Below are 15,494 nucleotides of genomic sequence, written 5' to 3' on the forward strand. Positions count from 1 at the left end.
TATATATATATATATATAGCCACGGTATTACCTGGTACTTCCTGTATATATAGCCACGTCATTACCCGGTACTTCCTGTATATATAGCCACGTCATTACCTGGTACTTCCTGTATATATAGCCACAGTATTATCTGTATACATAGCCACGTCATTACCTGGTACTTCCTGTATATATAGCCACGTCATTACCTGGTACTTCCTGTATATATAGCCACGTCATTACCTGGTACTTCCTGTATATATAGCCACGTCATTACCTGGTACTTCCTGTATATATATATATAGCCACGGTATTACCTGGTACTTCCTGTATATATAGCCACGGTATTACCTGGTACTTCCTGTATATATAGCCACGGTATTACCCGGTACTTCCTGTATATATAGCCACGTCATTACCCGGTACTTCCTGTATATATAGCCACGTCATTACCCGGTACTTCCTGTATATATAGCCACGTCATTACCTGGTACTTCCTGTATATATAGCCACGTCATTACCTGGTACTTCCTGTATATATAGCCACGTCATTACCTGGTACTTCCTGTATATATAGCCACGTCATTACCTGGTACTTCCTGTATATATAGCCACGGTATTACCCGGTACTTCCTGTATATACAGCCACGGTATTACCCGGTACTTCCTGTATATATAGCCACGGTATTACCTGGTACTTCCTGTATATATAGCCACGTCATTACCTGGTACTTCCTGTATATATAGCCACGTCATTACCTGGTACTTCCTGTATATATAGCCACGTCATTACCTGGTCCTTCCTGTATATATAGCCACGTCATTACCTGGTACTTCCTGTATATATAGCCACGGTATTACCTGTATATATAGCCACGTCATTACCTGGTACTTCCTGCATATATAGCCACGGTATTACCCGGTACTTCCTGTATATATAGCCACGGTATTACCTGGTACTTCCTGTATATATAGCCACGTCATTACCTGGTACTTCCTGTATATATAGCCACGTCATTACCTGGTACTTCCTGTATATATAGCCACGTCATTACCTGGTACTTCCTGTATATATAGCCACGTCATTACCTGGTACTTCCTGTATATATAGCCACGTCATTACCTGGTACTTCCTGTATATATAGCCACGTCATTACCTGGTACTTCCTGTATATATAGCCACGTCATTACCTGGTACTTCCTGTATATATAGCCACGTCATTACCCGGTACTTCCTGTATATATAGCCACGGTATTACCCGGTACTTCCTGTATATATAGCCACGTCATTACCCGGTACTTCCTGTATATATAGCCACGTCATTACCCGGTACTTCCTGTATATATAGCCACGGTATTACCCGGTACTTCCTGTATATATAGCCACGGTATTACCCGGTACTTCCTGTATATATAGCCACGTCATTACCTGGTACTTCCTGTATATATAGCCACGTCATTACCTGGTACTTCCTGTATATATAGCCACGTCATTACCTGGTACTTCCTGTATATATAGCCACGTCATTACCTGGTACTTCCTGTATATATAGCCACGTCATTACCTGGTACTTCCTGTATATATAGCCACGTCATTACCTGGTACTTCCTGTATATATAGCCATGGTATTACCTGTATATATAGCCACGTCATTACCTGGTACTTCCTGCATATATAGCCACGGTATTACCCGGTACTTCCTGTATATATAGCCACGGTATTACCCGGTACTTCCTGTATATATAGCCACGTCATTACCTGGTACTTCCTGTATATATAGCCACGTCATTACCTGGTACTTCCTGTATATATAGCCACGTCATTACCTGGTACTTCCTGTATATATAGCCACGTCATTACCTGGTACTTCCTGTATATATAGCCACGTCATTACCTGGTACTTCCTGTATATATAGCCACGGTATTACCTGGTACTCCCTGTATATAGCCATGGTATTACCTGGTACTTCCTGTATATATAGCCATGTTATTTTTACTCGTTGTTATTCCTCGTATCACCATTTTATTTTGTATTTTTAAATCTGCTCTGTTGGAAAAGGACCCGCCAGGAAGCATTTCACGGTTAGTTTACTCCGGTTGTTTACGAAGCATGTGATAAATAAAATGCGATTTGATTACTGGAGCTATTTATGTCAATAGCAGCATACAAACTGTTACTCAACTTCCTCCCCCCTTCAAGAAACACAGCATGAAAGGCTGAGAAGAGACTCAATGGGAGACTGATGTTTTTAAAATAGTGAACCCTGGGTGAATGTTTGAGACTTTTAGAAGAAAATTACCTACACCATCTTTCCAGTAAATCATTTCCCTAGAGTCCATTGGTTCTATTGTACCGGGAAAACTTAAATCTAGCGTACCGTCCTAAAGTATTTGAGAATACTTGACCCAGGTCTGCTGCAGTGTGAGTGTCTGTGAGGGAAAGAGCTGATCATGTCACCATACCTTCGTGTTTCCAGGAGGTCCGGGGAATGCTGTGGGGTCCGTGTGTAGAAACCTCAAGGAGTAGACCCAAGAACACACCTAGAACTCCGAACACCATGTTGGATTCCGGGAGCAGCTTCGGAACCGTGAAGTTTCCTCTGATGACAACAAAATACAAGAATGTTGATTTAATACACAGGTCTCTTCTAAAGGAGGTAGGTAAAAGAGACTGTCTGCTCAGACACACAGATATACACTGCTCAAAAAAATAAAGGGACCACTAAAATAACACATCCTAGATCTGAATGAATGAAATATTCTTATTGATGGAGGATGGTCTCCTGAGGGATCTCCTCCCAGACCTGGACTAAAGCATCCGCCAACTCCTGGACAGTCTGTGGTGCAACGTGGAGTCTTCACTTTCATCTGTGAAGAGCACAGGGCGCCAGTGGCGAACTTGCCAATCTTGGTGTTCTCTGGCAAATGCCAAATGTCCTGCACGGTGTTGGGCTGTAAGCACAACCCCCACCTGTGGACATCGGCCCATCATACCACCCTCATGGAGTCTGTTTCTGACCGTTTGAGCAGACACATGCACATTTGTGGCCTGCTGGAGGTCATTTTGCAGGGCTCTGGCAGTGCTCCTCCTTGCACATAGGCGGAGGTAGCGGTCCTGCTGCTGGGTTGTTGCCCTCCTACGGCCTCCTCCACGTCTCTTGATGTACTGACCAGTCTCCTGGTAGCACCTCCATGCTCTGGACAGTACGCTGACAGACACAGCCAACCTTCTTGCCACAGCTCGCATTGATGTGCCATCCTGGATGAGCTGCACTACCTGAGCCACTTGTGTGGGTTGTAGACTCCGTCTCATGCTACCACTAGAGTGAAAGCACCGCCACCATTCAAAAGTGACCAAAACATCAGCCAGGAAGCATAGGAAATGAGAAGTGGTCTGTGGTCACCACCTGCAGAACCACTCCTTTATTAGGGGGGTATCTTGCTAATTGCCTATAATTTCCACCTGTTGTCTATTCCATTTGCACAGCAGCATGTGAAATTGATTGTCAATCATTGTTGCTTCCTAAGTGGACAGTTTGATTTCACAAAAGTGTGATTGACTTGGAGTTACATTGTGTTGTTTAAGTGTTCCCTTTATTTTTTTGAGCAGTGTATTAATCAGCAGCAGAGAGACAGCCGTGAACACAGTAAACCCACTTCCTTTCAGAGACGGCTTCTACGACCGCATCGTCCTCTTTTTAGCTCACTTGTTAACTAGACACATGCACAAAAGAAACTGCCACACACAGAGCACGTTTAAAAAAAACATTATAACCTTGTAGTTTGTGGCCCTGTGACTGAAACAGTCAACACTCAGCGTCTGTGGATGGATACATAAAACAGACATTCTGAGACCCCTTGGACTTGTTAACGCATGTACACATTATGACAGCGGAACCGATTCCTGTCCTGTATTCTAATGTACTCAAAATCACAACCAAGTGTGGCACTTTGTCATCAGTAAATATATTGTAATACTCTGAGGCCCGAGGGGGTGCTGTTGGCCAGAGGGGGTGCTGTTGACCCGAGGGGGTGTGTGACTGTCACAAGAGCACACTACAACAGCTACTATACATGTGATTTTTCTTATGGCTCAAGTAACTGTTACTCCTCTCAAACAGAACACCACATTCACACTATTTCACATTGCCAACCCAAGACATTTCACAGCATCTCTCAACTCAACTATGTAAATGACAGACCTGCTATCAAAGGACCAGCCTCTAATGACAACAGCTGTGTAGCCTGTGTTTGTGTAATACAGAGTACAAGACCGCAGGCGTTGAGTTCAGGTAGGGTGCGGGAGGGAGAGCATGTGATGACAGGGCCCTGAACTAACTTGATGGGAGTCGCTCAGTCTGACAGAGAGAAGGGGGACCATGTGCTCTTCATTTAACATGACAGCCATGCTCTGCTCCTCTTAGGCTGGGTCATGTTCATTAAGGCACACTAACCTTTTATTCATCCTTTTTTAATTTATTTTTTAAGGCGGATCTCTTCTCTTCCGTAAAGGGCTTTTACATGACAACCTTCCCACCAGCATTACATATTATATAAAACATGTAATCCGATTTGACTGTCATTTCTATGCACTAATTCACAGCAGCATTAAACGGCAGGTTCCTGACACATCCACTGACGGATCTGATAAGAAACCAATTAAAGCTTTTTGTCTGAAAGAAGACAAAAAGATCATACAACAACCCATATATCTATGACTTTGGAAGGCCTACCTATTTCCCCAACTATCCCTCAGGCAGAGAGAGGGAGGAACGCCCTGGATGGTGCAACTGGCAAACACCTCTGACAGAATCAGGGTTCTCTGTCTATCATCCAACTGGATTAGAACACCCATAAAACCCCCCAAAAGGATAATTAGGTCAAACCAGAAACTGCAACGAAAACAAATGCAGAAAATGTTGATGCTTGTCAACAGAGCTTGGAGTTGCCCGTTACATTATATAAAATATTTGTCAGATACAGCGACAATGTTTGACTTGTCATCGATGCTTTTCAATTACTTTTTTTTCCTCCCAAAACAGTAGGCCTATGTATTTCTAGGTCAAACTGAGTCAGCTCAAACCAGAGAAAAGCTCATAAACCTGTGAAATATTTGAGCCCTTAAAGCCTAACTGAAATATGAAAATACATCTCTAATCTAAACGTGCTTATTCTATCCTCGTTGTAAGATTATAATACGCTATCTTAGTCAAATAGTTTGCACCTAAACTATGGAGGCAGTAACATACTGTAATAGGACATTTTATCAAATCAAAATAAATGATTCCTAATGTGGCTGCATGGAAGATTAAATCTGAATAACATTTACAAAGGTGCACGCAACTGATTTTAAAGGGTAGGATGCATGAGTTTTTATTCACCAAAGTAACAGCAGTGTAGTCAAAGACAGTTATCGTCACGATCTGGTTGCCTATAACTACAAACAGTTAAAACGTTTAAAAAAACAACATATTTATTAACTTATTTCCGGATATCTGCTACCCACGACATTTGTCAACGTCATATGGAGAATCTGCTCTGTGTTAGCTATAGCTCGAGCTGGCTAACGTTAGCCACTAGCCATGCAGACCGAGTGCTGGCAGTGGTGAGCAGCAATCCACCAATCACAATAGTGTGATGTAAACAGATCAGATTTTCCACAAGTGGGGGCATGATCCTGCTCGGCTTCTCCAGTTCAGGTAGCTCTGCCTTCTCCTGCACCACCGGGGGGGGGGGCTTGCTTCTGCATTTCCTGCACCACCAGGGGGGGGGGCTTGCATCTGGCTCAAAAAGTGGAGTGCCTGCTCTAATTGTTTAGTACCTTGTCTGTCTCTCAACTTTATAGTAGCAGTAAAAAGTTGCCACCGACTCAAGCGTTTATTTTTACAATTTTCTACATTGTAGAATAGTAGTGAAGACATCAAAACTATGAAATAACACATCTGGAATCATGTAGTAACCAAGTGCTGAGCACTTGTTGGCTGCTTTTCCTTCACTGCGGTCCAACTCATCCCAAACCATCTCAATTGGGTTGAGGTCGGGTGATTGTGGAGGCCAGGTCATCTGATGCAGCACTCCATCCATCACTCTCCTTCTTGGTCAAGTAGCCCTTACACAGCCTGGAGGTGTGTGTTTGTCCTGTTGAAAAGCTAAATGACAGTGGGACAAAGTTCAAAGCAGATGGGATGGCGTATCACTGCAGAATGCTGTGGTAGCCATGCTGGTTAAGTGTGCCCTTAATTTCTTAATAAATCAGTGTCACCAGAAAAAGCACCCACACATTATCCCACCTCCATGCTTCACCATGGGAACCACACATGCGGAGATCATCCAATCACGTACTCCGTGTCTGACAAAGACACAGCAGTTGGAACCGAAAATCTCAAATTTGGATCAATCAGACCAAAAAGGACAAATTTCCACCGGTTTAACGTCTATTGCCAGTATTTCTTGGCCCAAGCAAGTCTCTTCTTATTGTTGGTGTCCTTTAGTAGTGGTTTCTTTGCAGCAGTTCGACCACGAAGGCCTGAATCATACAGTCTCCTCTGAATAGTTGATGTTGAGATGTGTGTTAAATGAACTCTGAAGCATTTATTTGCACTATCTGAGGTGCAGTTAACTAATGCGGTTACCTTCTGCAGCAGGGGTGACCCTGGGTCTTCCTTTCCTGTGGCGGTCCTCACGAGAGCCAGTTTCATCATAGTGCTTGATGATTTTTGCGACTGCATATTTCCTGATTAAGACATGAAGGTCGGTCAAAGTAAACGGACTGTCATTTTGATTTGCTTATTTGAGCCGTTCTTGCCATAATATGGACTTTGTCTGTTACCAAACAGGGCTGTCTTCTGTATACCACCCCTACCTTGTCACAACACTACTGATTGGCTCAAACGCATTCAGGAAAGAAATTCCACAAATTAACAAGGCACACCTGTTAATTTCAATGCATTCCAGGTGGCTACCTCATTAAGCTGGTTGAGAGAATGCCAAGAGTGTGCAAAGATGTAATCAAGGCAAAGGGTGGCTACTTTAAAGAATCTCAAATATAAAAGATATTTTGATTTGTTTAACACTTGTTTGGTTACTACATGATTCCATGTGTTATTTCAAAGTTTGGATGTCTTCACTATTATTCTACAATGTAGAAAATAGTACAAATAAAGAAAAACCCTTGAATGAGTAGGCGTGTTCAAACTTTTGACTGGTACTGTACTTTTGTCAAGGTGTCTGCATGTTGGCACGTCTTGCAATCTTTTCCGAGGCCTGGTCTGTCGTGAGCAGTATGTCCTGCGCCTACGACTATTTGAAGTATAAACTTTGATCCAAATTGAGGTTAGTGATCGCTGTTCTGATGTCCAGAAGCTCTTTTCAACAATGTCGGAAACATTATGCCCAAAAAGTTCAGATCAGGGCCATGAAAACACAATAGAACTGCAGCTATCCATTGCAGGGCCATTCTCTAAGCAGGGGCTCACAAGGGAGATGGGGAAAAGCCATTCAATCCTTTTACAAAGGAAAAGTGACACCAGCACAAGAGCAGGTAATTCTGGTTTCCCAGCCTGAGCAGGCCCAGGTGAAGAGAAGGTGTCCTAATAGCAGTGGGCTGAAGGCCTGGGACAGGATCATGTGGGTGTATAGATGCTAATCACATTTCCTAGCAGGCAAAAGGTGGTAATTATTCTTAAAACCTGCTTCCTTCTCACAGATGGAAAAAGTTCATCTTTCTGATAAACTAGAAGGAGAAGTGCCAAGATGAAAAATACAATGGAGAAGAAGCCCGGGCAGGAATTCAATACAACTTAGTAGAACCATATGGATACCAGTTGCTGCCAAAATAACTCCATAATTTCAGCATGTGATCATCATAAGCAATGTTTTAATATAAATTGTAGGCTATAGTCTGAAGCAAGAAGGGGGGAGGAGACATCCGAAGGCATCATGAAGTAGAATAGCTTTTGCTTTCTCTAGGTGTAGAGTGAAAGACTCGGACAACGCATGGCATTAGAAAATAACACTTTCCCCACAGTTTTACAAAACCTATAGCTTAGATTGAGTTTTAGTATCGCAGTAAGTCTTTGTTATTTGACATGCCACCAAGTGTGACAGAACAAACTATGAAAAGGGAACCAATTAACTAACTATCCAACCCCTGGCCTAACCTACTGACACAGTTCTGCTACCATTAGAGAAGACATAGTAATTAAATGTTCGCCCGAGGAGGGATCATAAAAACACCACACATATTGGAAATCAGTTTCAGGTCGACAACAGCTAGGAAAACTCATTGATCCGATGTCATTGAAAATACATGTCCTGGGGAGAATTACAGAGCCACACCATAACATCTAGGAAAGCTAAATCAAGTAATCCGTTGAATCAGAACGAGTCCCAAATTCCACCCTAGCCAGTCACTCACAGCCTAGGACATTAAAAGGGGGTCAAAGACAGAAAGACCTATTGTTTTCAGAAGACAGGGAGGGCACTGAATCTCCCTTCTCCCCATGTGCGTCATCATCATATAGTAACTGAACAATGAATGGACACAAAACACCACAGAAGGTGGAGGATGTGTACTTTCACCACTCCACACTAACCTAGTTCTCTTCCCAGCTTCTAAATGCCAGACTGGATTATTAGAACAAAGCCAAAAGGCAACTAAAGATGATTAAACCGAGAGAAGGAGATTTAACACGTCAACCATTCGTAGTTCAGTACTAATCTATTACAATACAAGAAGAGGGGAGCAAGTTGGCACTGCACCAGCCACACAGACAAGATAGATATATAAACTGCAGCCATAGGCCTACTGGCATGCCTCTTTAAAACTGTATCCATGCTGCCATGTCTCTTGGAGCCCTTTGTCTATCCTGAACTTAGCTTCTTTGGACACATAGTGAGTTTGACACCTGCTCTGGTGCTCTATGCAGTGCTAGCGGGGTCACAGAAAACTGGCAGGTCGATGGGTCTGCCTGCCTCAGCCTGGACATTCAGCGCCTGCCAATGCCTCCCAGCCTTTCAGGCCCTCTCCCTGCCAGCCTTCCCCGGCCCTCAGCACCCCGGCCTGTTGGCACTTGCTGTGATAACTCATTGATCTGACAACATCAATGTGGATGCACTCTCCTGGTCCTCCCAGCGCCATCCTGCCAAAAATCTGCTGCTCTTCCTGCCGTTCAGTTCCCATTGACAGCCCCTAACAATCTTTCGCTCTCCTCCTCTTCTGGAGTGGCTCTTCTTTCAGGATGGTTCATCCACTTCATGTCCCTCAGATACTCTGGTTTGCGGTGAGGGTGTCCTGCGAGTTAGACAAGAACAGTTTGTCCAAGCTGATACAGGACATGTCAGTTCCACTGCTGTTTTGTACACCGCACATCACTATCAAATCAATACAGTCAGTCGTTTTCTGTTCGTTAACAAAAAAAAATCGACCAATGTGCCCTCCAGATCCATGAGCTTTACCAGACCTGCCCAGGAGGGTGAACGAGACATTCCCTACAGAAACGAAAACACCTCAAGCCAAGGAGAAACACCATACGTTTCCAGATAGATAAACATTTCCATCTGCATTTCGAAGCTGTAAACGCAGTGATGACCTTCTCTGCATCATGTGGCATTTTGCATCATGTAGGCCGGTAACAAAAACACTGAGACCACCGCATCTCTGTGACGCTGCCTGACAGATGTCTCCTCCACTATAAATATAAGGCTGACCATCGGTTTGGCTACAGATGTGACCCACCGTACTGTGACAGGACATTATACTTAAGACTGGATGTGGATGCCCTCAATGAAACGTCATTAACCAGACAATGTAGGCCTGTGTTATGAGAAAGCCTTTTGGACATTTAATATAGCATTGATTGTTTGACTTTAAAAAAAAAAAGTTTAAATTATAAACTGACTCATATATCAACTGTCAGCCCTCCAGAACATCTACAGCACCTGGTGTTAGAGGAAGGCCAAGAAGATCATTAAGAACCTCAGCTACCCGAGCCACCACACAGCCTGTTCACCCGGCTACAATCTAGGAGGAGACTGTACAGGTGCATCAAAGCTGGGACACGAGAGACTGAAAAGCAGCTATCTCCAGATCATCAGACTGTTAAAACTGTCACCACTAGCCGACCTCCTATATGAATAGTTGTGTACAGCAGTAGTTATATAGCATGAGTCTTGACTAGAGTATATACACTTGTAAAGTCGGTAAATATGAGAGAAAGTATATTTATATTCTGGCCTGATATTCTGATATTGCTTGTTGTGATAGCCAAGGACAGTTGCCCCAGAGAGAGTGGGTCAGGACCAGAAAGAAAAGGAGAGGGGGAAGAAGAGAGGTTGGGGAGAGCGGACAGAGAGCTTTTTACATTTGTGTATATTATTTATCATGTATTGCTAGATATTACTGCATTGTTGGAGCTAGAAAACAACCATTTCACTGCACCTGTGATAACATTGTCAAATCTGTGTACGCGACCAATAAACTTTGATTTAATGAGTAGAACTTTAAGTTAAATCACATATGACTGAAGGGAGTCGCTCGCTGAGCACAGAAAAGAACACTATGCTACGCTATGGACATAACTATCACCTCATAATAACTGGCTTCAGGATCCACGCTGAGCCTGTTCGTCAACCTACAGCGACCACACTAAAGGGAAATTAAGGGTCAGTCCTTGTAAAAGGGTATATTTAGATGGTGATGGAGTGCTTTTTCAAAACAACACACCCTTTACCAAGTCACATGGGCTGTCAGAAGATTAAACAAAGACCATAAACAAACAGTTGAAGTAGCGGTGTGTGTGTGAAGAAAAGAAAAGCAGCTCCTGCTAGTTTGGTTAACCGTGGCTCCCGGTCAAGAGAGAAACGCTAAATTGTAAAATGTAATTACCACGTACCACCATCTTAAAAGATGAAAAGAACAAACTTTATATCACCATCTGCTACAGCTAAATTACAACGACAAGATTTGTATGAACACGGTTGGTCACCTAGAAAAAGGAACAACTAGAGGGGGTAACTATTCCATTTCCCTTCCTTCTATTTATGGCTCTAGGGACCTTCTACAGCGAGACAGATGTGTGTTGTCTATGACCATCACAGCAACATGGTACAGTTCACACCCAGTGTGACCTCCTGTTGCTATTCAGAGCATTCTCCCCACCACATGAAGCGCTATCCTGATCCCTGTTAACGCCAACGACTGGTCTGTCCTTCACAGGGTGCTTTCACAGGGTTCTTCACAATCTCAGAGGTACCAATAAGAAAAGAGTGGTAGCTAGTGCATGATTTGAAACTTAGTTCCCCCTGCTGCTATTGGACCAGGTCACTCTTGGAAAAGAGATGATCTCAATGAGAAAAAACCTGTATAAATAAAAGGATAAATAAAAAATAAAAAATAAATGCAGTGGTCAATGGTATTCCTAGTCGATCACCAACATTTCTGTAAAGCAAAAAAAAAAAAGCCTTGGGTTCCTATTTTTATTTATATCATTTTTTAAATTGTGCTAGCGCGGGGAAGGCAAATTGTTCCCATTTTGAACCACTTCATGTGTATAAAGGTGGAACCCTTCCGACCCGGCAGGCCCAGAGAGAAAATCAAATGCACTTATAGGCCTACCGCTGGTCAATCAGACAACCATGTCTGCAGTTTCCTCGTGCCATAGGCTGTAAAAAGAACTCTCCAACGCACATCAAGGTTGATACTAAGAAGTCAAAACCATGACTCGAGAGACAACGAATACAGCAAAAAAGTTGCTATTATGACTAAATTCATATTTAAGTTATTCAGCCTTGTTCAACAATTTTATAAGCCATAATATGTGCGTTATCCCTACTTCCACTCATTCTACAACCAGCACTGCAGCTGCAGTGAATGAGTAGCAAAGTGTTTCAATAAGCACAATATTATTTGTTGTCTTTAAAAAAAACAAAAAAAACTTTTCAAGGAAAATTTCACTTTTGTTGATCATGGGTGTAGCAACGAATTGGTGCATGCTCACTCAACTGTCCCTCAAGTAAGACAAATGATCTATTACTAGTGTGATCCTATATCCATTTTTTTTTTAAATAAATATAATTTCAAAATGGTCTATCAAGAACATTGACAGGGTAGTTCAAGCATAGCCAATATGCAGTGAATGTAATTGGCCCTATAGTTTACTGCACACACCTCATTGCTACAGAACTGTTAATTGGTTAATTTCACATAGGACTGTTTTTTTATTTTTAAGTCAAGTAAAAAAATATCTGAGCGATAGATCTCGGCCTGCAGTTTGACTCAGTGTTCCACTCAGCTAAAGTTATCTTACTTCCTGTGCAGTACCGCCTGGCACTTCACCACAGCGAAAATCTAAAATGGGCTTTAAAATGGTACCTCAGAAAAGCCCCTTAACTGTACCACTAATGCATAGTCTCTTATTGAACTGAGACCGGAGTGCGATTCAGAGAGGAGAAATCCTTTAAAAAAATAGAGGCAAAAACAGTATTAGCTGGTGCTTGAGTAATATCGGTAGGGCACTAGCTAGCATTCATAGAATACCCCATTAGCTAGTCCTAGGTGTATTTTCTTAGAGACTAATGTAATCTGTAACAGAGCTCAGGGCATACTCTGTCCGGGACCAGGGACTATTTTAGGAGCTGTGAAAGAGCAGAGGCAGCCCTGAGACCTTGTGCTGCTCCTGGTTGTGATAGCTAAGGGCAGGTGTCCAGAGAGTGTGGGCCGAGGCCAGGGAAGGAGGGAGAGAGGAAGGAGGGCCAGGGAGAGGAAAAGAGGGTAAAGGAAGGGAGCAGGGGAGAGGCAGGGAGAGTTATTTAACTGTGCAAGTCAGTTAAGAACAAATTCCTATATACAATGACGGCCTGCCACGGCCTAACCCTAACCCGGGTGACGCTGGGCCAAATGTGCGCCCTGCCCTATGGGACTCCCAAACACGGCCGGTTGTGATACAGCCTGGCATCAAATGCCTCAAGCACTGAGATCCAGTGCTTTGGACCGCTGCGTCACTCAGGAGAGAGGGGATCTGCGGTAACCTTGGTGGACAACATCGCTTTCAGATCCCAGGCAGAACCAGGCTCCGTCCTCACTCCCACTGCTCGCCACGTGTACTGTGTGTCTTGGAGACGGTCTTCATCAGATCTCCCCCGTCTGGTTCATAGATAAATCACACACTGCAGGATGTGTAGCTATTAGGAGGTTGAGACACGTTAATAGCTAGTCATTGAATAATTCCACGTCTGACTTTCTCTAACACCAGAATGCAGAAATGCCCAAGTACTGTTGGCTAATATACAAAAATAGATCACATCAGAATTAGAACAATATTGGCTGTTAAATTCTTGATGCCTATTGTGAAAATGATATTGCCTGCACTGTAGATTTCAGCTAACTACAGATTATTCCACCTTTAATATTACTCATTGTTTACCTGTGGATGCCCAAGGAGTGGCAGGTATCCTAGTGGTTAGATCGTTGGACCAGTAACCAAAAAGGTTGCAAGATCGAATCCCCGCGCTGACAAGTTTAAAATCTGTCGTTCTGCCCCTGAACAAGGCAGTTTACCCACGAAACAAGAATTTGTTCTTAACCGACTTGCCTAGTTAAAAAAACAATTTAAATAAAAAAATAAGGCTTTCTATAGCATCTTCACCTGTGTCACCATTTGCCATATTTAAGATGTAATGTCACTAAAAATGGCCCTGGTGAAAACCCTTAAGGCCTAGTGTCCCCCTCACTGAGCTGCACCACTGGGTCCAGGCTCTTTAACATCCTCTGTTCCTCATCTTTAGCAACTGATTTCATGGTCTGATTTAGTTTCCCAGAGACAAAACCTCCTTAGGAGTCCTCTGCTGTGAAACTACCAGCACCCACTGCTCTCAGAACACTTCCAGCCTGTCCTCCTGAACTTGGCTCACATGGAGGGGAAATACTAATTTCCCCACTTTCAAGGAAAACAAATAAAACAAAAACATTCCTCCGACTCACACTGCCAATCTAACTTGGCAATCTATGGTGTACTGAGGAACGCTGAAAGAATACTGTAACTGTAGTGTGCTGGCTAGGCTGCTAGCTATAGTGCAACTGTAGCGTGCTGGCTAGGCTGCTAGCTATAGTGTAACTGTAGCATGTTGGCTAGGCTGCTAGCTATAGTGAAACTGTATCGTGCTGGCTAGGCTGTTAGCTATAGTGTAACTGTAGCATGCTGGCTGGGCTGCTAGCTATAGTGTAACTGTAGCATGCTGGCTAGGCTGCTAGCTATAGTGTAACTGTAGCATGCTGGCTAGGCTGCTAGCTATAGTGTAACTGTAGCATGCTGGCTAGGCTGCTAGCTATAGTGTAACTGTAGCATGCTGGCTGGGCTGCTAGCTATAGTGTAACTGTAGCATGCTGGCTAGGCTGTTAGCTATAGTGTAACTGTAGTGTGCTGGCTGGGCTGCTAGCTATAGTGTAACTGTAGCATGCTGGCTAGGCTGCTAGCTATAGTGTAACTGTAGCATGCTGGCTAGGCTGCTAGCTATAGTGTAACTGTAGCATGCTGGCTAGGCTGCTAGCTATAGTGTAACTGTAGCATGCTGGCTGGGCTGCTAGCTATAGTGTAACTGTAGCATGCTGGCTAGGCTGCTAGCTATAGTGTAACTGTATCGTGCTGGCTAGGCTGTTAGCTATAGTGTAACTGTAGCATGCTGGCTAGGCTGCTAGCTATAGTGTAACTGTAGCATGCTGGCTGGGCTGCTAGCTATAGTGTAACTGTAGCATGCTGGCTGGGCTGCTAGCTATAGTGAAACTGTATCGTGCTGGCTAGGCTGCTAGCTATAGTGTAACTGTAGCATGCTGACTAGGCTGTTAGCTATAGTGTAACTGTAGCATGCTGACTAGGCTGTTAGCTATAGTGTAACTGTAGCATGCTGGCTAGGCTGCTAGTGTAACAGTATGGACTTTACGTCCGTCCCCGACCTGGGCGCGAACCAGGGACGCTCTGCACACGTCAACAGTCACCCTCGAAGCATCGTGACACCCGTCGCTCCACAAAAGCTGCGGCCCTTGCAGAGCAAGGGGAACCACTACTTCAAGGTCTCAAAGCGAGTGACGTCACCGATTGAAACACTATTAGCGCGCACCACCGGCCCTAGCCCTCACCCTCCGATCCAACAGGTCCCAGACATGCTCAATGGGATTGAGCTCAGGGCTCTTCGCTGACCATGGCAGAACACTGACATTCCTGTCTTGCAGGAAATCACGCACAGAACGAGCAGTATAGCTGGTGGCATTGTCATGCTGGATTGGTCATGTCAGGATGAGCCTGCAGGAAGGGTACTACATGAGGGAGGAGGATGTCTTCCCTGTAACGCACAGCTTTGAGATTGCAGGCAATGACAACAAGCTCAGTCCGATGATGCTGTGACACACCGCCCCAGACCACGACGGACCCTCCACCTCCAAAATCGATCCCGCTCCAGAGTACAGGCCTCGGTGTAAAGCTAATCCCTTCAACGATAAACGTGAATCCGACCATCACCC

At 43.9% G+C, this 15,494-nt stretch overlaps 1 protein-coding gene across 6 annotated transcripts in view; it reads right to left on the reverse strand.

Annotated features, from left to right (window-relative positions):
• The window catches only part of sema4d (sema domain, immunoglobulin domain (Ig), transmembrane domain (TM) and short cytoplasmic domain, (semaphorin) 4D), a 75,835-nt gene that overhangs the window by 23,826 nt on the left and 36,515 nt on the right, over nucleotides 1–15,494 (reverse strand). For all 6 annotated transcript variants that reach the window (XM_064977373.1, XM_064977372.1, XM_064977368.1 and 3 more), the window contains one exon: nucleotides 2,447–2,583. In XM_064977373.1, the coding sequence (XP_064833445.1) occupies nucleotides 2,447–2,583 (137 nt within the window). The remainder of the gene's footprint in view (nucleotides 1–2,446; nucleotides 2,584–15,494) is intronic.

This window comes from Oncorhynchus masou, chromosome 11 (genome assembly GCF_036934945.1).
Source record: "Oncorhynchus masou masou isolate Uvic2021 chromosome 11, UVic_Omas_1.1, whole genome shotgun sequence".
NCBI classification, from domain to species: domain Eukaryota; kingdom Metazoa; phylum Chordata; class Actinopteri; order Salmoniformes; family Salmonidae; genus Oncorhynchus; species Oncorhynchus masou.